This window comes from Cinclus cinclus, chromosome 3 (assembly GCF_963662255.1).
Source record: "Cinclus cinclus chromosome 3, bCinCin1.1, whole genome shotgun sequence".
NCBI lineage: Eukaryota > Metazoa > Chordata > Aves > Passeriformes > Cinclidae > Cinclus > Cinclus cinclus.
In genome coordinates, this window is record NC_085048.1 from 72,902,851 (window position 1) to 72,925,561 (window position 22,711).

Consider the following 22,711-nt stretch of genomic DNA (forward strand, 5'->3'; position numbering starts at 1 on the left):
TGACCTTGCTTTGGTGGGTGATGCACCACAGAGTCTGTTTAGTAACTGCGAGCACGGCCAGCATTAGGGCTAGTTCTAGGACAAACACAAAGCCTGTGGGTTCAGGTGGTGTGGGACTCCCAGGAAGCTGCCCAGGGCAGGAGCTATTCACCCAGGCTATAGCTGGATGAATAAACTTCATCACACTGAGGTTTCCAAGGTGAAAATGTGACATGCATTAGCGATGTTACTTTGTACTCTACGGAATGATTTACATAGTCTTAAAAGTAGTCATTACACTATTTGGCTATAAAATATGTAAGTATACCAGATACAGACATGTCAGCTTCTTGGAAGTGGGAAATAGCACTATTTTTGCACTATAGTTGTTTGGGTTTGTTGTCTTGTTTTGTTTTTTTTAAACCAAAACCAACATGATAATTACAGAGGAATCCAGTTCTGCAAAATAGCAGTCTCAAGTTACTCTCTATGGAACATGGCAAATGTGCTCTCATGCAGGCAGTAGAAAATCCAAAGACACAGAGCAGTGAATCCCTCCATGCTTGGCACAAAAGTGATAGTGCTCCTTTACTAAGGAACCCATATAGAGCCCATCTATCACAGACCAAACCAAACACCCCTGTGCAGCTCTATCCACCATCTTCTGGGATCCTGCATCTTCGATAAGTTGCTACAATCTCTGCTACAAGCCTCTGTTGAAAAGAAAAAAAAGACCCATCTGACTGGTTGTAGTCAGGTTTGGCACACAAAAGTGTAACTCAGCAGTTCCTCCTTGCAACTAGTTCAGCTTTGAAAAATGAGAACTGACAAATGGATACAGCCTAAAAACAGTTCAAGAGTGCTGCAATGGTGTCGATGTTACAAGATGTTGGCACTAAGTCAGACAGGATTTTAATCAACATCAGCTATTTTGGGGAGGATGATTTAGTTGCTTGCAGGGTGTGACTCACAATTCTTGACAATGAGCTGTAATTTTATATGTAATACTTATCCTGCAGCAGCAATCAAGTCAGAACAATGTTATTTTCCAGCAAAATTCAGGTTCATCCCAGAAGGATCACCTCTGAAGTGTAATGGTTAATCTCTCCCTTACTGTGGATTTTACCCACTATTAATGAGATTAAGGGTCTTGTTTCTGTAGGCTGTTACAGACAATACTTAATTTACTATCACTCCTCGAAGTAGTAACCTAAAACTGAGCATCCACTACTCCTATTTAGTCGTTTCTCTGTGCACCTCTGAAGGTCAAATAGTACTGAAAATTGTCCCATCAGTAGAAAAACAAAAAATCTCAGTATGATGTGTGACTGATTATAGCAGCAGCAAATCTCCTTAAGAAGGAGAAAGAAGGGATCTTCTATTTCCAAAGCTTAGAAGAGGTTGCTTGATGGGCAGAGAATGAAATAGCCCGTTGGTGAGATCTGGGCAAGAAATAAAATCTAGCTATCTTTTAGACATGCTGCCAAACTGTACTGCATCACACCCTTCTACACAGATTCTCTGCTTTGAAGAATCTTTTTTTCCCCCAGACTTTTACCAACTTAATCCCTGCAAATGCAAAGCCCTGTCATATTACAGATCCTTCTGTGGAACTTCAGGGCCAGAAATTCAATTAAGCTGTCTAAATCCACATTTAACTCTATTTATTTTAGCATCAGTGAAATACAATACATGGATTTTAAAATCTGCCAGTGGATTACAGGTTTTAGGATGCTATTAAGTACGCACTGTCTTGAATACTTCTGATGAATTTCACTTTAACCCCAGCAGTAGAACTAACAAGACCTAAGAAGTCCCAGCTCCATAAGCTTTTGATGAGTTGTCCATTGCAACTTTCCTAAATGCAGTAACAAGAAACACAATGGGTAGAAAAGCATTTGGGAAAAAGCCCAGGAGAGAAGGCTGTTATCCCTCTTCTGCCAAACACGGAGAGATTCTACAGTATGTCCCTGTGTTTTCTGCTGCCTCTATGAGATGACATCCTCCAGACTCAGCAGATGGTAACTTGAGACTGCTGTACCGCACACAGCCTGTAAACATCATTTGGTGAAGCTGTATTTCATTGCACATGTTTTGGTTAACTATAGTTCAGTTCTGAGCACCTGACCGTAATAATAAACTGAGATTATCTGGGCAGGTGTATTGCACTGTGGTCTCATTAAGTTTACCTTGCCATTATAGCTGGGAAAGAAGTCAAGACAGTTCCAAATGTTTAACCTGTGGGGCTTTGCCTTCTGGTCCACACAGACAGTAACTGACCGTGAGACAGCAGTATCATTTGACAAAACAGGAAGAAGAGCCAATTTGTATCATCACATACATGAGTCACTACATGTCTTTGAAGACTGTTACTACTAAAGCTGTTTTTTTTTTTTTTACCAGCACTATGTTTTGTGTTACCTAATTGAATTGGGAGGTAAAGAACAGTCTTGTTTTTCCTGCTACTTGTGTACTCATTGCTTGACGTACAAACAGCAATCTTGTATATTGTTTATTATTTCAGGGAACAGGATTCATACTATGGACTTTGTCAACATCTTCATTTCCCTGCCTTTTCATCAAACCCCAGCAAGACTGTAGTACATACTACCTAAAGGAGTTGAAAAACAGAGTGGATGAGAAGTGCAGAAGGGACAATTTAACACAGGTTTAAAATGATTAGTTTTGTAGAGAGCTGACTGCATGTGCAAATGTAACTTCAGAGTTATCACCATAGGGGCCATTGTCAGTAAAAACACCAAGAGCTGGGCTGCCAAGGCTGAGAGCTCACATCCTTAAAGCAAAGCAGGTGCTGCACTGCCCAACTGCATCGTACTAGTGTGCTCACTACGCAAACCTCACCTAAAGGTGTGGCCCAGACCTTTTTCCCCACTGAAAATGCATTACTACTGTTGCACATCACACACAGTTCCTCCTTCATAACCCCTGGAGTAGTTTGGTCTAGAAATAAAAGTTTCTATGATAAAGTTCACAGCTGCAATAACTACAGACTCAAATACATCACTTTTTGCTTGTACTGGCTCTTTTGGCTCTTTTGTTTAGACTGAGGGACTCACATACAGAAGGGCAATGGATGCTTTCAGTTTTCTGCTAGTCTATTCATTCTACATTCAAAATTAAAAGTTATTTTGAGGTTATAGGTGGCTCTCAATCCCATCTTCATCAGATGAACAGCTACAACAGAAGGCATCTACAGCACTTCACTGGGGCCTGGGTCCCTCCCCAAGCAGAGTTTGAACTACCGACTCCCATTAACCACAGCAATCCCAGTGGAAACTCTGCATACACGATTTACTTTTCCAAGAGATGCCATGTTCTAGGTTCCTCTTAGCTGTTAGAAAAACTTTGAATTTGAGGAATTCAAATACAAATAGATACAAATACAATGTGACTAGTCTGTAAATGGACACCACTGGCATTTAATACTTTGTAAATTGCTGGTTAAGCTGTAAAAATCACTTCCTTCAGGTCAGCACTATAGGTATCAGACATTAGGCTAAGAAATTCTCTGATTAGTGAAGGTCAGCTTCTGTTGATTCCCCAAGTAAAATTAATTTGAGGTTTTCATGAGAGATACACTGACTTTGCTTGTAAATACATTTTAAGAGGACAGGCAAGGCAAAACATTAAGAGCCCCTCTGGTTTACAATAATGTTGCTAGGAATACAGAACTAAATCAGAATACAAAAAACATTTAATGCAAAGTTAAATACAATACAAACTTTATTAAAAATAGGTTGCAAGTGAAATACAGTAGAAATGGGAAACTACAGCAGTTTTGATGTTTGTTTTTTTTTTTTTCAAATAATGCACAGACAAATATGAAAAGCACTTTTACACATATTCACACTTGACCCGAATGCCCAATAGCGGCCAAATCCACTCAACTGAAGGTTATAGGTATTTTTTTTGCTAAGCCTTTTTCAGAGTCCAGCAGCAACAGTAATTCAGCCACAGCATAAGTTTTTTTCCTCAAGAAAAATTTGTCACTGTAAGGCTGCTAGTGTTCTCAAGATAAATTGGGAGAGGCTTGCTTTTGCTGATGAACAGACATAGCAAGCATGCAGATCCTTCATTAACACTTTGAACCAGTTTAATCTTCTACTTCATATTTAACAGGTGAAACGGTAAAAGCACACTTTCAAATAAGAAACCTGAAATACGTAAAAAATATTTACACTCCAATTTTCATTAACTTGCATTTATTTATCATACAACTCTTATTAAAAGTGATTTCTTTCCTAAGGTAGTGAAAGTCTACCCCTTTGTATTTGGAAGTGTGCACAAATCCCTAAATATATATTTATTAGAGAACAATATGATACAGGAAAAAAAAATCATCTAAAGCCAGTAAAGGGCTTTGTCAAATAGAAAATTTGTTTGGAATCACAATATATGTTGTCTTAACATCACACAATGAGAAAGACTCTGATGAGGTCCTTATTCCCAACATCATCAGCCACATAAGCATAGCTGAGGAAATAGTGGGAGGAAAAAGATTAACAATTTAAAATTAAATAAGGCTATAACAGTGTGTAAAAATAGCTTGAACTGCCAGAAAGGCTTTCAGTACAACAGTAATAGGATGTCAGTAAAGCCAGCTAGATGGAAGAGGAGCTTGTAAGCACTGCTTCCTCATGTGAGCAGGGATGGTTCCTTGCTAACACACCAGCTCTGTTATTGACCTTGCGAACGTTCCCACTTACAGACTGCAGTATTGTATTTGATGCTTTACACTTCATCTTCTTCTCTAACATGCCAATTCACATCTCCATAGAAAACAGAGATCTACTGCTGAACTGATAATAACAGACTTATCAACGGTGTTCCAGGCCCAATTGCCCAACAACTTCTAATCTGAATTTCTCAGAAAACATACCCATGTGTTCTGCTCACCTTCTAACTGGGATCCTCACCTTTAACACACTAATAAGATTTTGGTCCTAGCTGATGAAGGGCCACCAAGTGTAGCCTACTATCTATTGCTTATGTAATTTTTAATGAAAGAGTTATTCAAAGGTTGTTATCTTCACATTTTCAAAGTCTGAAGCACATATAGTAGGGATGCATCAACAGAGTTTTCCATAACTACAGATAAAATCTTAGGCATCCATTTTAGACCCAACAAATACATAGGAATAGAAACACTTTTATTCCAAGAGAATCTATCTAGAGAATTTGTGTTATGCCAGTACTAAGTAATGGTAATATCTGTATTGATATGCTGATCCTTCCATGAACACCATACAGTATATCAAGCTTGCATACAAAACCTTATTTAAGGTGGCCCAGACATTGGCTTCTTGTCAAACAACCTAAAATACTAATTTCTAGTGCACAGTTTAGTTTAGGCAGTTCAAGCTATTCTCACTCTCTCTGCTCAGCAGCTAAAACAAAAGTGTGTCTGTAAAACACCAGGAAACAGAACTTATCTTGGACAAGTGCTACTTGGTCTGGTGCAAAAGAACTTAACCCCCAAAACAGAAAAAAGTTACCTTCACGTGATTCATATCTTTAAAAATTTACAGTGCTTTCGTTGTATAAACCACAAGCTCCTGGCAAAGTAATCAGTTTTCTTGCTATTGCAACATCTCTAAGTCTTAATTAACAGTCTTAGATATAGAGGAATCAAAGCCACTCCTTTCAGAAAACATTCATTTTCTGTTCATACTTAGTAGTGTGCCCCCAATCTCAATCTCTCAATTTGGAGATCATCCATTACGTCTGATAAGGTGCATTAATCTTATTTTGTGTTCAACTCATTTTCCAGTTCCATTAGTTTCCTAGAAGCTTTTACTTTATTGGATACATCCTGACCCTGTGAAAAAAGTCGCTGGCGTTCCCTGAACGTCAGGTTTTCTGGTGCTCCAGGTAAATCTGCATCTTGACTGCAAAGGAAACAAAAAGTATTTTTTATAATTCTCATCTACAAGATCCTTAAACATAATCATTCTTGATGTGTAATGACAGCTTCTTTGACTACAGCAAAGGAGTCCCCATTCTGCATTCTGAAAGGTTTTGTTCCTCACATATACCTTTAACTCTGACATTGTGCTATCACTTAAGAGAAATTTATGACTTGACCATTTATTGCATGTCAAAATAAAGGGAAGTGTTTGCCAGTTTTCAACATGTATGGCAGGTATAAACTAAGGCTCTGCCTGTATTAGCACAGCATTACTGCTTTGGCTGAACTAGCACACTTTTCTGTAGTGGCACATTTCTAAGTAAAAGCACTGGAAGACAAAGCTTTAATTGTCCCATCTTCAGTATGCTAGATGGTAAAGCCTGTATGAGATATATATGCATCTTATTTATGCTTGTTACAAATTTGGTAAGAATCCCATTGGAGATGTACTGTTCAGATTTATAAATGCACCTAAACCAGTTGAAGTTGCTAATTTACAGTGATCATTTTGTTTACTTAGCTGTAGTGCCAAAACTCGTCGCTGTTCAGCAGTGCTTCAGATCATCTAAGGACTTGTGGAGAGAACTGAGTTTTGTTTTATAGAAACCCGTAACAGAGCCAACAGCAGAACTCTCGAGTAGCCCCCAGAGATACAACGATGACAACAGAAAACACTGCAGAAGTTAGCCAGGTCAGTTTATAAAAGTTAATGGACTCCTGTATATCACCTTTTAGATCTTTTGTCTCTTGGATCCCGATAAACTTCCCCAGCAGCTGCTCCTGTAGATCCAGTGTATGAATTTATTCCTTATGGAAAAAGAAGTAAGTAGTTAAGTTTAAGGACTGCAGCTACAACACAGAAGTTTTATACTGTATTCCTTCAAAAAGGTGCAGTGCTTTTTTCAAGAAACCATCTCAAATGACAATCATAAATAATCAGAGGTCGTCTGACCTCTAGAATATTTAATCCAGTACTATTAAATTCAACCCTCTTAAAAATGGCCTAATTTTGAGTCAAAACCCATTTTGTTTAGATTATGCAGCACTTGCCAAATCAGGGTCTTTATCTTATTATGGCTTATTGTACAACAGACACCGGAAGCTGTTCAAGGATATCAACAGAAAGAGCAACACTCTTCATTATCCTGTGACAAACTCCACAGGAAGTAAGTTAGCTGTATCTCTTCTCTTTCTAAGGCTAAAAGTAACCAAAGATTACTATATACTATCTTTGCAATTCAGCAGAAACAGAATTTTAGTCTCTGTTAAGTCTCAGTATGCACAAGGTATCACTCAGAAGATGGCCCCTTCCTCTCACCCCTGAATTTAAATTTCAATAAATCTTGCAGCACTGCACCTTTAAGTTGATATAACACACAAGTTTTACACATTATATTAATTCTTTGTAAAGGCCACATGACAAAACCTTTTCTGTCCAATCAGCAGTTTAATAATTTAGTTTATACTGAAGACCATATTCTCTTAATAACTGTCAGGAAAAGAGTAAAAAGAAGTGTCAGCACACTATTTGGATTTGTATTCAGACAGTTCTGGTCTCAATATCACACGTTTTGTCTTGTGAACCTTCTTTCGTACAAAAGGAGATGTTTGCTTCTTCCACTGGTACATCTGACTTCTCAGAAATATTCAGAGAAAAATCTGAATGAGGCTGGAATAAACAAGCCAATTTAGCTAATGTGTTGTAGGTCAAACTTCTTCCACCAAAAATTTGCAGCAAATCAAATCGTACAAGGTATGCCAGGCATATCAAGATTTTTCCTCTCAGTTGCGAGTCTTAAGTTCCTGTAAGTACTGCCTTCCTTGCTTTGAAAAGCTTGTGGCTGGATCCACAAGCTGTGGTTTATACTTTCATTTGCATTAGGATAGTGGTTTTCATCTGGGTGTTGACTTTTTCCTTGGTGCATTGACAGACCAAATGGTCTTTAGAGACCCAGTGGAAGAAGACACGAGAGCAAAATTTGCAGAAGCATGGTTTACTAGAGTTAACACTCAGAACAGGAAAGAGCTGTAAAGGACAGGAATGTAACAGAGTCAGCGAGATGGGAGATGGTCAAACTGCACAGTGAATTCTGCATTTTGTGCAAACGGCTTTGTACGTTACGCAGGCAGTCTTCATAGAAGCTTGAGCAATCAAGTGAAGTTAACCTGTTCTCATGGCTATTTTAAAAATTATGAAATAAGAGCATTCAGAATTAGTTGTATGGTTTATGAATTAGGCTATTAAAAGGCGAAGCATCATACTACAATATTCCTTAATTGTTACCAAACCCTAACCAAATCTTTGTAAATTATCCTTTCGATTATTTTGAAGGAAAAACAAATGTGCACACACAATACCACTGAACGTTTCACTTTCCTGAGATTCATTTTTGAATTGAAATTAACAGAAAGCAGGATTAGAAATACAATTATATACTATACTATGTGAGGCAGGCAGAATGGTGGTGACAACTAGTGACTGATGGGTCTAGAGTTGCTTATTACATTACAGCCTTCAAAGTGCTAAATAGGGAAGGGAAGAAAGGGCTTTTACAAGCCTACATGCTGTGATGAAATACTTTTTATTACAGTCAGTTTCAAATAGGAATTTCTAGAAAAAGAAAGTCCTTTGAAGGAAAAAAAATCAGTACAGATATACACTACCAATGTTTCATGTCAGAAGCCTGCCATTTCAGAATATTCTTAATTCTTTGTGATATCTGGTGTTCAGAAGCTGAAGTCTTTCTGGTACAAAATTGGCTGTGGGTTTATCAGTGGCTTCATGTGCAGGATGGTTAGGTATAATGGTAGTTCACAGCAGGCAGTGTCCAGAATGTCTACTTATACTCCAGTCTAATGAAAACACACAGAGAAGCTAAAACCTTCCCTCACCTTCCATTAAGATTTAGAATGTATTACAGAGCCAGACAGAAGTGACAGATGGGCTTGCAGAAGAGAGACTACTACCATAGAGACTACTACATCCTGAGATCTCACAGGCAACACCAATGTAAATGACCAGGCTTCCCCGGCCTTTACAGGAGAATCACTGTGGATACTTTTTTAATGCAACTTGGGTGTTGTGCTAACCACAAACAGTGGAACCACTAATCATCAACTGCACCAGTGGGACAGTAATTATAACTGAGCTAAACTGTCCCTTCAGCAATATTAAAAACTATGCAATACTGTGCAGAGCTTGTCTTCAGCACTGGAAGCAGTTCAACTGTAGCAGAAGCTAATTTGCCTTGCAAAGGAAAGGATGTTAATTCTCCTAGTTGGAAAATGATGACTTGAGCCTCAACTGACAAGGATGTGGACAAGTAGCTCAGTGGCCTCATATATATCCTATATCAGATTCACATACTATTGCAGCTGGATTAGAAGTGCTTCTAATAGACAGAAGCTATTTGGAGGATTATATCCTCCCTATGCCCAGGGCACACTGCTGAATAAAGCAAGGGAGTGATTTTCCTAATTTGTTAGGTGGCCAAAAAAGTCATGAGGGATACAACATATTATAGGATTCCACCTGCGTCACTGAGACTCGAATCCAGCAAAAAGTTGACCATTCAGCTAGAAGCCAGCATAACCACTTTCCCTTGGGATCTCAGGTGAACTTGCTGCCCTTTTCATTTTAGAAAGATGAATTGATCACCTAGAGTTGGCTGTCAGGCACTTGTTAACCTCCAGTATAAGTAAAAGGAATAAACTAGGAGAATGCCATAGCCACCACCTTCAAAAGAATATAGAAGAAAACCAATACAGAAGTACCAGTAGAGGCTGCTGCTTAAAGACAAAGTATTTTATCAATGAAGTGCAATCTTATCAGAGTGAGACATACTCAAAGTCAAGTATACAAGATTTATCCTATACAGCAGCTGTTAAAAAAAAAAAAACACAAAACTTTGGATTGAATTAGTTTTGAATTCAGGAGTAGAGTTCAACTAGTACTCTGCAGGTAAAATATGGTGCTGAAGTTACTGGCAGCTAGAGCTCTAACTGAAATTTAACTTCATTATGGTTGGCTTGGAGTTATACAAGATGAGAAGTCAAAGAAGCACAGAGGTGTAGAAGGGAAGGGAAGGAGTAAAGCAAACAGTACTAAGATGAAATTTAGCTTTTTGTCTCCCTGCAAGGACACTGCACTGTACAAACCAGAACTTCAGGAATGGTGCCTAAAACATGAAACTAACTGCAAGACCTGCATTTCTCTTGGTACTTGTGTATTTAAGAACTACATCTACAAATGTAATTTTTAAAGCCATTTGCACACACTACTAAAAGAGAGAGAACCCTGGTACCAATAACAAAGCAGAAGATTCAAGTTCTGTCCATGAACCCATTAGGAGAGGTTTCCTGTGTTCAAGAAAGGTGCACTTCCAGATGCCCTGAGTAAACAGCAGTCAGTCATACAAAACAAATCACTTAGGGATACAGAGTGAAAGCCAAAACCAACAGTACTTCAAACTGATTCAGTAGCAGTTAAAATCATTTCTGATTCATACAGGAAAGATGGAATTTTTGCTTTTGAAAAGTTTGGGTAAAGAGCAAGAAAATTTGAGAGATCAAAATAATTAAAAATTGAAGGATTCATATTAATATCAGGATTTAAGTTAGATCATCAGAGTGAAAACAGTGATTAAGGGAGGGAGAAATCACAAAATAAGTGATTGAATCTAGAGCACTGGAGTTGAAAATATGAGGATAATTTTGTAGAGATGACTAATTTCATTGTTTCTACCTTTAGAGCTGCTGGCATGGATGAAACTTGGTTTGTTTGATGGGGGCAGGGGCTGGCTTTTTTTGACAGTAGTACTGTTGGCATTGACGGGAGATGACTGGAATGAGTTGGAAAGAAAGATGCCATCTGAAACTGGGCGAGGCTGGCGGGAGGGCTGCTGTGGCTTAAGGGTGGCAGAAGGAAAGTCACCATAAGATTTTCTTGTGCTGGAGTACTTATCCTGACCTGCTAGACTGGAATCCTCCTCATCATCATCATCATCATTGTATGCAACAAACTTGGCAGTATAAATCGTGTCAGGGGAGAGGACCTGTGTTTTGAGGTAAGAGGTGTTTCGCTGAGGTGGGGGAGGAGGAGCGTTAGATGAAGGGGTTGGGGATGGGAGTTCATATTCCCGTGGAAGCGGAGGTCTGTACAGACCAGGCTCGTCAGGTTCCAGCAATCTTCGTTCAGCTTCATCGTGCTGCCTGCGCCTTTCAGCCTCTAAGCGACTGTAATACTCCTCTTCCTGGCGCCTCTGAAAGCCCAGAGGAAACAGAAACAGTGGTCAGACATTTCAATCCACGAGATTTAAGCTTTCCATCACTGAGCTACAAACATCTTCTGTCAATCTTCTTTTGTCTCCTCTTCTAGCAATAATCAAGGCGTCTATATGGACTTGTACAAAGAATATTTATTACTACGAGTGAATGATTTTCATGGGTGCACTGGTGTTTGGCCAGAGGTCAAACGGTCACATTTGCAAAAAACCAGCGGCCATCCAATATCACAGTGTAGCTTTTTATTTATAGATTTACCACTGCCTGTGGTCACTAAGGGAACTGCCTGTGTAAACTAAGGACAATTTAACCTTTATTACTCAAACTGTAACTACAGTTAATAAGGTGCAGATTCACTAGAGAATCTGTGGGAGAAGAAAATAACTAAAATTAACTACCATCTTAAAAAATGAACTTTGTAATTTTGTTTCATGCTTATACAATGTAAATTAGCCAACAGAGCCTTGGAATAGATGACTCCTAACAAAGCTTCTAGTATAAACACCAGGAAAACTACTTTCACACAAAAATCAATTACAAAGAATTTTTCCAAAACAGGCATCAAATGAATGCTATTAAAAAGCATTTAAAACAGAAACTATGCTAACGATACTTATATGAGGTTACTGACCATTTAAAAGGTCATGAAATATCTTCTATGTATTCTTCCTCTTTAAAAGGCTATTCTGTTTTTAAAATAAATAGCATTTAATTCTGTTCAGCTCTTGTCTCAGACACATTGTAACTTAATACAAGGGTTTATTCAGTAGTTTGATAAAAAATGAGGTGCATTTGGAACTATAAGTACATTACAAAACTCTTTGGGTATAAGCATAGTACAACTTCTGCTGGGAATAGATATTTGCAATAACCATCATTTCTGGTTTTAATCCACATGTTTAAAAAAATCTGCCTTATCTGCTTATCTGTCCAACACTGAGTCAGTTATCCTGAAAAAATAATAAATATATCTGATCTTTTTCATCTACAGCAAAGACATGAAACTCATCTCCTTGCACTACTCTCTAAAACCATCTTACTGATGGAACTGGGTTCTGAGTTGGCAGAAGTATCTCAGTCAACAGCTGTCAGGGAAAACTCTTTCAAGTGTGATCCAAATGTCATTTGGCTGCATCACTGTCAGAAGTTAAGAAAGCCATAGTTGTTTTCTCTTGGATGCATTTTTTGAAGCTTCCTAGTATATTTTACATACTTTCCTCACTCCATATATACCTTCCTCACTTTTCTCTTATTACCACCTCTTCCACTCACCAATCCATACCATTTATGGGAAACAATTTAACAAAGCTTGAAAACTAAATAACTGTGACTGTAGTTAAATATATCTAAGTTTTGGGGGCTTTTTAAATGTATTTGCTCAATCTTCCAAGATGAACAATTCGAAAAGCTAGCCTCCTTTCATCTTTCAGAAGTCACTCTTACCAACAACTGCCTTCTCTAGGAACAAAAAGATCTTAAAAACATGCTGAGTCAAGTTGCTTTGCCTTCTAGTTTTATCAGTAAAGCTTCTTATATTCATGTATAACGTTTCAAAGGAACCTACAAGCCTGAATTTATAATTTGACTGTACACTTATCTACTGAAATTATTTACTTGCTTTCTAGAAAACACTTCCCTCCCAGAGGCCAAACATAAAAACCAATATGGAATATTCATCACTACTCTACTGTATTTCATACTTCTCTCTGTATCTATATTAAAAATACTACAGAAATATCTAAGTGCCATCTCTGGGACATAGAAAAACCCAACAGCACTAAATGAGCCATGATAATGAGGAAGGTATGCAACTTATGTTGGGAGCTGAAGGGAAACAGGAAGAACCTGATTTTTTCCATAATTTTCAGAAAGGCTCTGAAGGTAAGAGCCTTGCCACTGCTAAAAACCCTCAGGCACTAAGCCTGCAGTACTATTTCTGCAATACAAGTCAACTCCAGCCAGCAGGAATAGGCTGTTCTTTTAATTACTTTTTGGCTCGGATAGGACAAACTGAAGCCTTGGGCCATGACCCTTATCACCAGGGCTAGTGTGTTTAAACCCTGCTGAGAGCTGGTACTGGCCAGGCTGAAGAAGAAAGCCTGCAAGAACCCCCGTGGCACTCAGAAGACCACAACCTTTTCTTCAGCCTCTCTCCTGGTCCGCTCCTCCTCTTGCTGTCGGCGCTCTTCTTCCTGCCTGGCCCTGTCTTCTGCTTCTCGTTTCCGCATTTCTTCCAATTGTTGCTGCCGTCTGCGTTCTTCATCCTGTAACTAACAGAGACAGATTTTAATTGGTCACTTACATGGGCAAGATGGGTAAAAAAAGGTAACCAAATACTGGCATCTAAAAATAACTAATTCTGTAGAAAATGCTATGCTACAAATCCATCAGTATAATTTCTAGCCATTATGAGTATGCTTTGTTACATTGGATTGCCTAAAATCCCTAAGGGGGAAAAAAAAAAGCGCAAAACAGACGTGCACAGAACTACATACATAAAAGCACAAATTTCACAGGGAGACATTTTTAGCAGTCATGTATGAACCCTCAGTAGAAGATTGAGGTGAGTCATGCTCCAAAGAGCTTCAACAACCATAGTCTCATAGGTATAGTGAAGTGAAATTAAATACTTGGAACCAACAGTCCACAGCTCCAGCAGTTAACTGTTTTTTTTTCATTCTGGATTAGATTTTAAGAACCGGAAAATCATGACTCATTAGTCAAAGGGTCAATCCATTTAAAGTAACAGGCTCATTCAGCAAGTCTGCAAATAGTCTCAGGAAATAAATGAAGTCTCCCACTGTATCTGCAGCAGATGTGTTTTGGAAAAAGCAGAGAGCAAAGAAAAGAAAACTTCTGACTACTGGGATTAAACAGCTCACAAGAACAGCTCATGTCCAACAGACAATACTGGTTTATATATGCATATGATGCTGCACAGATAGGAAAATTGAGCACACTCTTTAAAGCTAACAGTATATAAGCTCTTGATGGACAGGAATATCAGCTGGCACAATAACACAAGTAGAAATTAACTGGACTACATGTTGTGTTATTTCTTACTGTAGCATATGTTTTAAAGCAATTTTTCTTTCCTTCACATGTTTTTTTTAATCCTTATTAGTATAAATCAACAAATTATTTGAAATTGCTATAAAATGCATGTAACAGGGATACTTTTCTACTCCTGGATTTTATTTTACAATCCAATTTCACTTACAGAAAAAGACTCCTAAGACACAAAGCAGTACAAGAGAGAAATTAACAGACTTTGTGAGGACAACCTTCACGTAACTATCTTCCTCCCCAGTTAATTAATAAAAAAGTCTAAACAGTTTGGCTAATTTTCTTACAATTATTTCCCTCCACTGTTCATTTTTGAGCATGAAAGCTAAAGAACAAAATTAATTAATTTCATTTAGGCACTAATTTGGTGAATGTATTCTAAAGGATGCTACCTCCAAGTAAATTCCCCTTATTAAGGGCTAAAACTTTGTCATTCCTAACTGGAAACGACAAATATCAAGATCAAGCTCAGTTTGCATGGTAGAGCAGGGAACAGAGTAGTTAACCAACTCCCTTGCTTGGATTAAGACTTCTTGTGTTAGTTATTAGAAAGACATTATTTTAGCAAAGGAGATAATATTGCCGTCAGACGGAAAGACAGCTTGTAATTCATAAGAGTTTATACAAGAGAAGTAATTTCCTCTTGGGGAAAAAAAAAAAAAAGGCAAGCAGAAACTGCATTCCTGTCCCAACTACATTTAGAAAAATACCCTGAACAAGGCAGTAACTGCTCCCAGGTTATGGCATGGAGGCCTTACTGCTTAGCAGCAAATATTCCTATTCAAAAGCACTTAAACAAGAAAGAATTTAAGAATTTCCAACTAAAATAAAGAGAAAGCAGGACTAGTTTTCTGGGTTTTTTTTTTTTTTGAAGACAAAAGTGACCAAGCTTCCCACCTGGGAACAGTAGTTAACATCTGAATCATAAGAATTATGAAGACAACTGTATCCAGGTCAGAGGCTATTCTAAACATAATACCTATAGGAAAATGGCTAAAAGTTATATGGAAGGCAGAAGTGAGAATACAGCAACTATTAAGAGATGACATTTCATTTCTTTATGATCAGTAACTAGTTTCTGCTTTGGAGCATTCCCAGACCAAGGCAGGGAGCAGTGGGATGATGAGGTATGCCAGAGCACTTGCAGGCATTTGTGTCTGTAATTTTGTGTGTACAACAGTACCCAGTTCTAACTTCAACCCAAATTTTCAAGATGCAAAGGAAAATCAGCTTTGCATCCCACATCTAGTGCGACGCCTGTAAGATTGCCAGGTTGAGTATTTTGATTGGATGCTTCTCTATCCCAATCAGTTTTTCTCTTGTTTAAAAGTCATGTTTTCACCTGATTTACTGTACTTCCACATCTCCTCCAAAACCATGTGTTTATATTTTAACAAGGAAGAACAAAGAATTCATAAAGCCAGAGTGATGGAGAAGAACATTCTCCCAGCTGTAATGGAGCAAAGCAGCTGAGCACAAAGCACCAATTCTTTTCCCCTCCTTTGACTCCGCTCTACTACAAAGTGCCAACCGTTTGCTCAGCCACACTTCATCTTCCTATTGCAAAAGAAGTCCACCTTTATTCTGAGCTATTTCTCCTGGTAAAGGGGCCAATGGGCTGATCCTATCAGGAATGTTAAGATATTCACAGGACTGGCAGGCCATTCTCAAATCCACAAAGTCTCAAATTTCAGACAACATTCATTTCTCCAAGCACTGCTTAGAGCACTCTAAAAGACGTTCCAGGAGAACTTTAAATTTATACCCATTTATTCAATGATAGCTAAAACGCCAGGTCAGATCTCATAGTGGCCTGGAGAAATTAAAAAACAAACACCATCCAAGCTGACAATTCTTGTATTAACTGTTCATCACCTTCCTTCCACTGTGCAATTAGCAGAACAGCTATCAACAATGCTCACCCCAGACATACAAAAATAAGCATCAAATATGAAAAAGTTTTGTTGGCTTTTTTTTGTTTGTTTTTCTGTTTTTTAAGAAACAAAGTAGCAATTACTTAGGTATATGAAGTGGCATTGTTTAGATGTGTTTATGTCTTGAAAGTCACATGAATGGGATAAAAATCATGAAATTAAGAAAAAGTGGTACACACACCGGGCGTAGTGTTCAACTATTTCAGAATTAGTTTGCTGCCTTTTTTTAAAGCTAAATTTATGAACATCATAAATCATCAACTGATTCAGGCCATACATCTATCTAACCCTGTATTCTGCTGTATCTGACCATGGCAAGAAAAGCTGCGCATGAGCCTGGCCTTTTCTTCTAGCATTCCCCTGGGATTTAGCACACTACTAGAGATGTCAGCTGGTACAGCCTCCTGTAATCCTCTGAGTAGCTGTTCACAGGCATCATGTCTGTGCATTTGTCTAATCCATTTTCCAAGCTGATGATACCATCTGCCTTAATCAACCTCCTGTTGCTGAAAAATCCAGGTGTTTGCAGTCTGCTTGATAAAGTACTTTATCTATCCAGTTGCAGCTCCAGGAATCAAGGTTTGAGCAAAAAATATAGATGTAGTAATAAAAAAAATATAGATAAGATACTGTCTGAAAAATCCATTACTCCTGGCTTGTCCGTTAATTCAGAAAGGTGAAATGCTTCACCCGTTCCACTGCTGTAAAATGTTTAACACTCAGTAACACACAGATAGAAAACTGAACTCCTTATATAAGTTACCTGAAGTATGCATTTTAAAAGCTGATTTTCTTTTTCATAAGGCAGTGCTGAATATACAAATTAATGTTTTGAACCAACACATATACAGTTTTTTCAAGCAACACAAATTAGATTTTACTAACAGGACTTGCAAGCATCACCTTTCTTTCAAACTGGTACACTAATTCTACAGAAATTGACTTTGAAGGGGATGTATTTCTGCTCTGGAAGACTATGAAACTCCTTTTCCATGTTCCCATGTCCAATGAGTGCAATAAATACAGAATTAGCTGGAGTCATAGCAATTACTGCTCCAGTTTGAAAGCCTGTTATGTTTTAGCTGCAAGAGGACAGTATTAACCAATTGAAACTGAAATTATATTGTAACTTAATGATTGCATGCTTATGCAACCAACTTGGAAATATCACTTTGGAAGTAATTTCTAAGTTTACAATCCATTTTTGTGTTAATGCTAAAACCAAACACCTGTAGCACCTGCAAACAACAGGGTACCAGCACATGCTGAAAAAGTATGCTGTATTATTAGCTTTCAGTACAATTTCCCTTCAAACTAGAAAGGAAGTGTCCTTAGAGCCCTTCTAAAACCTGCATGGGTGGGAAAGGGAAAGGAAGGGATCTTACATCACAGCCTGTTCAAAGTTATTAGTAAGATTTTATAAACAAAATTGTAAAAAACAGCAGATACAATTTTATGTTAGAACACTGCTGCAAGAGACAAATCAAGTCTGCAAGCAGAACACAACATCTAAGAGGAAGGAAACATAGGGAAGGAAAGGAATCACATCTGAAAACATTCAAATGCATGCTTGCAGTTAACTTACTGTATTGTAACAATCTTTGAATACCCAAAGATGCCAAATCATCATCCAAAGCACATAGGGTTGTTATTAACAATAATAAGGAATTGAAATGGGAAAGAGATATTGAAGAGAAAGAAACAAACATACCAAATCTAGAACAGAGATTGCTGGCACAGCAGTCTGCTGCAGGTAGTAAGAAAGGGGAAAAAAAGAAAGATGCACAGTGTAAATAAAGATAGGTTAGATTTGTGCTATTTCAAAAGCATTTTCTTTTATTTGTTTAGTTGGCTGCTTTAAAACGAAGAACTGAATGGACATAAATGTGAAATACAGAAATGAAAACAATTAATCCAAAATTTTAATCCATATTGACTCATGCACCACCTCAGTAGTTCCAGAGATGCTACTTAATGGCATCTCTAAAAGTGGAATGTAACCAAAATGAAAACACGAATTCAGTTCAAGACAACTGTTATTTTTTAGCTTCAAAATGTTCCAAAAAGCTGGAAGAACTTCATGCACAAATAATGTTTTAAAACCAGCACTTGCAGAGAATACAAATATTGTTATGCAATACAACTGGCTTTTGTTTTTAATGGCACATGGCTTTCTTAGCCTTGCCACAGTAAAATTTTTAAGACACTCTTTGTTTAAGTGGCAGTTCTACATTAATTTTTAATGGCCATAGGTATCTGTGTGCCACAAATTGCCTGTTAGCAATGCTGGACTTTAGGGCAACCTGCCTGCCAAATATATATTTAGCTTTTCCTCTCTTCAGTTTCAAAGTTTGAGGTATCTATTGTTTTACACAGTAATAAAGTTAGGCTCAAGAAAAAAATGAAAGCAGCGCAGACTGCAGCAAATATGAAAAGAGTAAGTTTAGGAAATGAAGCTGCCAAAACAATCCTGAACTCAAATCCTACTCAAGCCACTAGCTATTTCTGAATGTCAAAACAAGCATGTCCAAACATTTCTCAGGAATTAACATTGTTTATCACAGAATTAAGTCAACTTTTCAAGACAAACACACAGAAGACACTGAACATATTACAGAGCTAGCTTTTAAGCCTGGAAAAGCATAGCTGTTGGTATGTAACTTGGGAATCTATGCTGTTATTCAGAAAAGAGAAGATTTTTCTGTACAAACTTTTTCTCAATAACAGTAGATTTAGCAGAGTCTTGGGAGACAACAGCCACCAGCAAGAGTGGTTAAAAATTTCACCGTACTATTCAGCTGTATTATTTTATTACATATATTATGAGCTTTCACAAAACTGAAGCTAAGGTAAGCAAACCTCAGATGCTGATTAAACTGGACACCATGAAAAATCCAGGCCTGTAGGAGTTGGAGCTCTAGACAGGGTATATTAGCTATACACCACCCAGAACCACACAGCTCAAGCAATGCTCCCCTCCACTGCCGAGGTCAATACTGAGGGGTGGTAAAGGTAGAGGTAGCAGCTGGATCAGACCAGCAAGTTGGAATGCCTGTTCAGCTCACTATTCCCTGGACACACTATGCATTCCGTGTCTGTGTTCATGTCCCAAGACTATAATTAAAACTTTTAGAGGTAAATACACCAGGGAGGGGAGGGAGAAATCACACTGTTTTTATTCCTGATTCTCCTACAAACTTTCATAATTTCAAACGTTTTTGCTTGCCTTTCTGCAAGCAGACTTCTGTCATATCTTACCTTCCAACCACATTCTAGGTACATGGCAAAAACCCTTTATCCAAAGGGATCTTTTCTCTCCTCAAAACCAGAGGAGTAAATTCAATGGCTAAATTGAATTCTATAAAAGGTAGCTTTGATACTTTCATAATACACTACTGATGAAACCACTCTAAGTTACTAATTTTAAAATTCAAGCCATTTAACGAAGTGGCATTCTCCTTTACCCTCTAAGAACATCAAAATACTCGAGGCATGTAAACCCACCAAGCTAGAAATTTACAGTATTTTTTTTCTAGAAAGGACTTTACCCTTGCTCTTCTTTCTGCCTCCAGCCGCTGCATGATGAGCATAGTATCCACCTCATCATCCTCCTCTTCATCGTCATCTTCATCCTTTTGCTTTGACTCTTGCAGTCGCTTTTGGAACTGCCACTCAAGCATGAGTTTGCGGAGGCGATCGTTTTCTTCCGCTGTACGATCAGGCTTGTTCTGAAGTTCCTGAATCTCTTTACTCAGCATGTCCACAATGTGCATCTGTTGCTGCTTCTCCAGTTTCTCCTTCGCATCCCGTTTCCATGGATCTGGAGAGAGGCTATCACCAGAGGACAGCTCTTCCTTGCTGATAGTAATGTACTGCAGATCTCTCCGCTCAATAGTCCGCGGCTGCTGTTGGGGCTGCAGCTCTCGAATAACTGTTTCTTGAGACCTCTGCAAAGTTGAGGGTTTTTCTGATTTCACTTGTTGAAGGGAGACGGGAGGAACCACAGGCTGAGCAGGAATTAGTGGCTGAGAACGCATTTGGCCCAGTTTTCTCTCCTGCTCACGACGTTTCCTTTCTCGTTCCTCTTCCAAACGTGCCTTTTCCTTTTCATACCACCTCTGATGCTCTTCTCTTTTTTTACGCTCAGCAGCAGCTACCTGGGAGGACGCTTGTGCTCCTATCTGATTTGGAGGAGGAGGAGGAGGCAGAGGCAAATCCATTTGTAGTTCATCAAATTCGGCAGCATAATGCACTGGAGGAGGTGGTGGTGGAGGGGGAAGATCTGTTCTGATGGGCTGGGAAATGGCCACTGGAGTCGGCTGGCTAGTGGCTGGAGTTTTCCAACGGCCAGGTCCAGTTTTAGTTAAACAAGAACCAGGCGACACTGGTTTGGAGGAATGGTTCAGGTGCTCCTGGCTAGATGTGCTAGAATCCACAGATGAATTCATCCACTGATCGCTGTCCGACTTCCGATCAATGTACTCCACATCTTTCCGTATAACAACTTCCAAACGATTCCTCTCTGGCTGGAAAACTTTGTCTCTGAGCTCTTCCTGGGAACGAGCTACACGCTGAAAAATATTAAACAAGGCATGTGTATCACAGTCCATCCACATTAAAGCTTATTTGAAAATGGCTAACAAAACACATTATTATTACTGCAGGTAATTACTTTTAATGAATTTCAGCATTTCCACGCCCAGAAGGTTTTCCAAAACCAACAATAAAATATTCTTCTCAGTATTCTTAACTCATTCAAGTGATGGAAGACTTAGCAAGCTCCTGGGAACTGCCTAGTAATTGGACTGGGAAGAAGGATGAATGCAAAAGGGAGTTTAAGCTGAAAACCTCCCCAGCTTGCAGTTTCTCAGGACTATCCCTGACACCCCCTCCCCCACATGTGAGTACAAGAGTCCTGGTAGCTCTGAGCAGTGGCTCAGTCATACCAGCTCTGCTATTCAGGCTTCAACTGGCTTCACTGAACATCTTTCCTATTGGGAAAGCAAACAGAAAGGCTGCAGAGAGAGACACAGAGAGAGGAGTGTGCCTCTGCCCACCCTCCTTCATTAACAGGCTAGACGCCCTGCAGGAATCTCCCGTTACTAACACAATTCAGGGTACAGAATCCAGGCAGGCAGTCTAATGCTACCTGCTCCTGGAACATGAGTACAATGGTCTGAGATTTTTGTCACTTAAGTGCATCAAACACCAGTCTTTTTCTATAGAACCTCTGGGCCCCATTGCACTGAACAGACACCTGAAAAGGAACACTGGACCATAAACCAGAATTAAAAAATCTGTTAATGATTTTCTTGAAACCAATATTCATACTTTGAATGTCAGGAACTGCTAAGCACTGAACACATAATGCACCAATTATCAACAACCGAGAGAAGACTTAACAAAGCAAACTCCTTTTATTTTCCTTCATCAATGACCTTAACCATGACCTCTAAAGAATGCCCTCTTTGAGAGGAGCAAGTGTATTTTTTATGCTCTATTAGTCCAACAGAGCTGAACACACAGTCATTTGTGTTAGATTTTCTGTAAAGATGCACCTAGCCAAAGTTTGCTAATGCCTTCAGAACAGAAAACGGGCATTTAGCAGCTTTTTTTACAAGCCCAGCTCTCTCTGCAAAGATTAAAGTGCATTTTTTTATTTTTGTAAATATTTTTCTTCTGTTTTCTTCTAATTTTCAACTTAAAAGAAATATTGTCTGGCAGGGAAAAACTGTGAATGCTCTGAGTGCTTGTAAGGAGTTAAAGCTTCTATTTTGCTTTAGCAAAATCCTTTTCTGCCCTGCTTTCAGCCTTTAGGCTATAGCTCAAATTCAGTGTCTGTCAACAACTTTAATAGATGGGCTTCATCTTTACCAGTTTTAACCATCTCTTCTAAGCTACTCACTTAAGCTTGGTTTAAGCAGGGGAGAGATGCATGTCCAGGCAGCAATTATCAGAGAATTCAGTTAAGACAAAGGTGTAGGAACCATTCTCTGAAGACACCCACCTCTCCCCTTCTCCCATCACTGACAGAGAGCACGTAGATGTTAACTATGCAGCTATGATGAAGTGAGATGAAATCATGAAATGTGGAAGAGTTAAGCATGGGAAATTCAGTAAATATTTCTGTATCTATTTGCCAGCGTCATTCAACTTGCAACTCCCTTTCAAAAGTACCATCCCACTTGGAGCAAAACATCTATTTTTTTAACAGCCCAAATATTAAGAATTTAATCTCTATGACACTGAAAAAAAAACCCACTAAAAAAATGTTACTATTTACTGAATTCACTTGCCCCTACATGTGTGAGCAACCAATAAACAATTCTTTCTTTGCTTACTTAGACAGAATCTCAAGATAGTTTACATGACACTTTTCCAAAGGTAAAAGATAAGCCTGGTGTAAGGCTCTGCTCTTATCACTAATCAAGAAATACCAAAAACAAAAAACAAAACAAAAAACCCTACAAAACAAAACCAAAACAACACAAAAAAAAAGCTCTCTGTATTTTTAAATCTG

The 22,711-nt window shown here is 38.5% G+C and overlaps 1 protein-coding gene across 10 annotated transcripts in view; it reads right to left on the minus strand.

The window, feature by feature from the left end:
• Positions 1-3,623: 3,623 nt before the first annotated feature.
• The window catches only part of AFDN (afadin, adherens junction formation factor), a 115,596-nt gene continuing 96,508 nt past the window's right edge, over positions 3,624-22,711 (minus strand). For 5 of the 10 annotated variants that reach the window (XM_062490212.1, XM_062490210.1, XM_062490208.1 and 2 more), the window contains 5 exons: positions 19,740-20,762; positions 13,327-13,461; positions 10,878-11,169; positions 6,637-6,715; positions 3,624-5,888 (listed from right to left, as the gene is read on the minus strand). In XM_062490212.1, coding sequence (XP_062346196.1) covers positions 5,744-5,888; positions 6,637-6,715; positions 10,878-11,169; positions 13,327-13,461; positions 19,740-20,762 — 1,674 coding nt within the window. In that variant the 3' untranslated portion in view covers positions 3,624-5,743. Of the gene's footprint in view, positions 5,889-6,636; positions 6,716-10,877; positions 11,170-13,326; positions 13,462-19,739; positions 20,763-22,711 lie in introns of those variants that run through there. The other 5 variants (XM_062490215.1, XM_062490214.1, XM_062490213.1 and 2 more) reach the window with 3 other exon arrangements.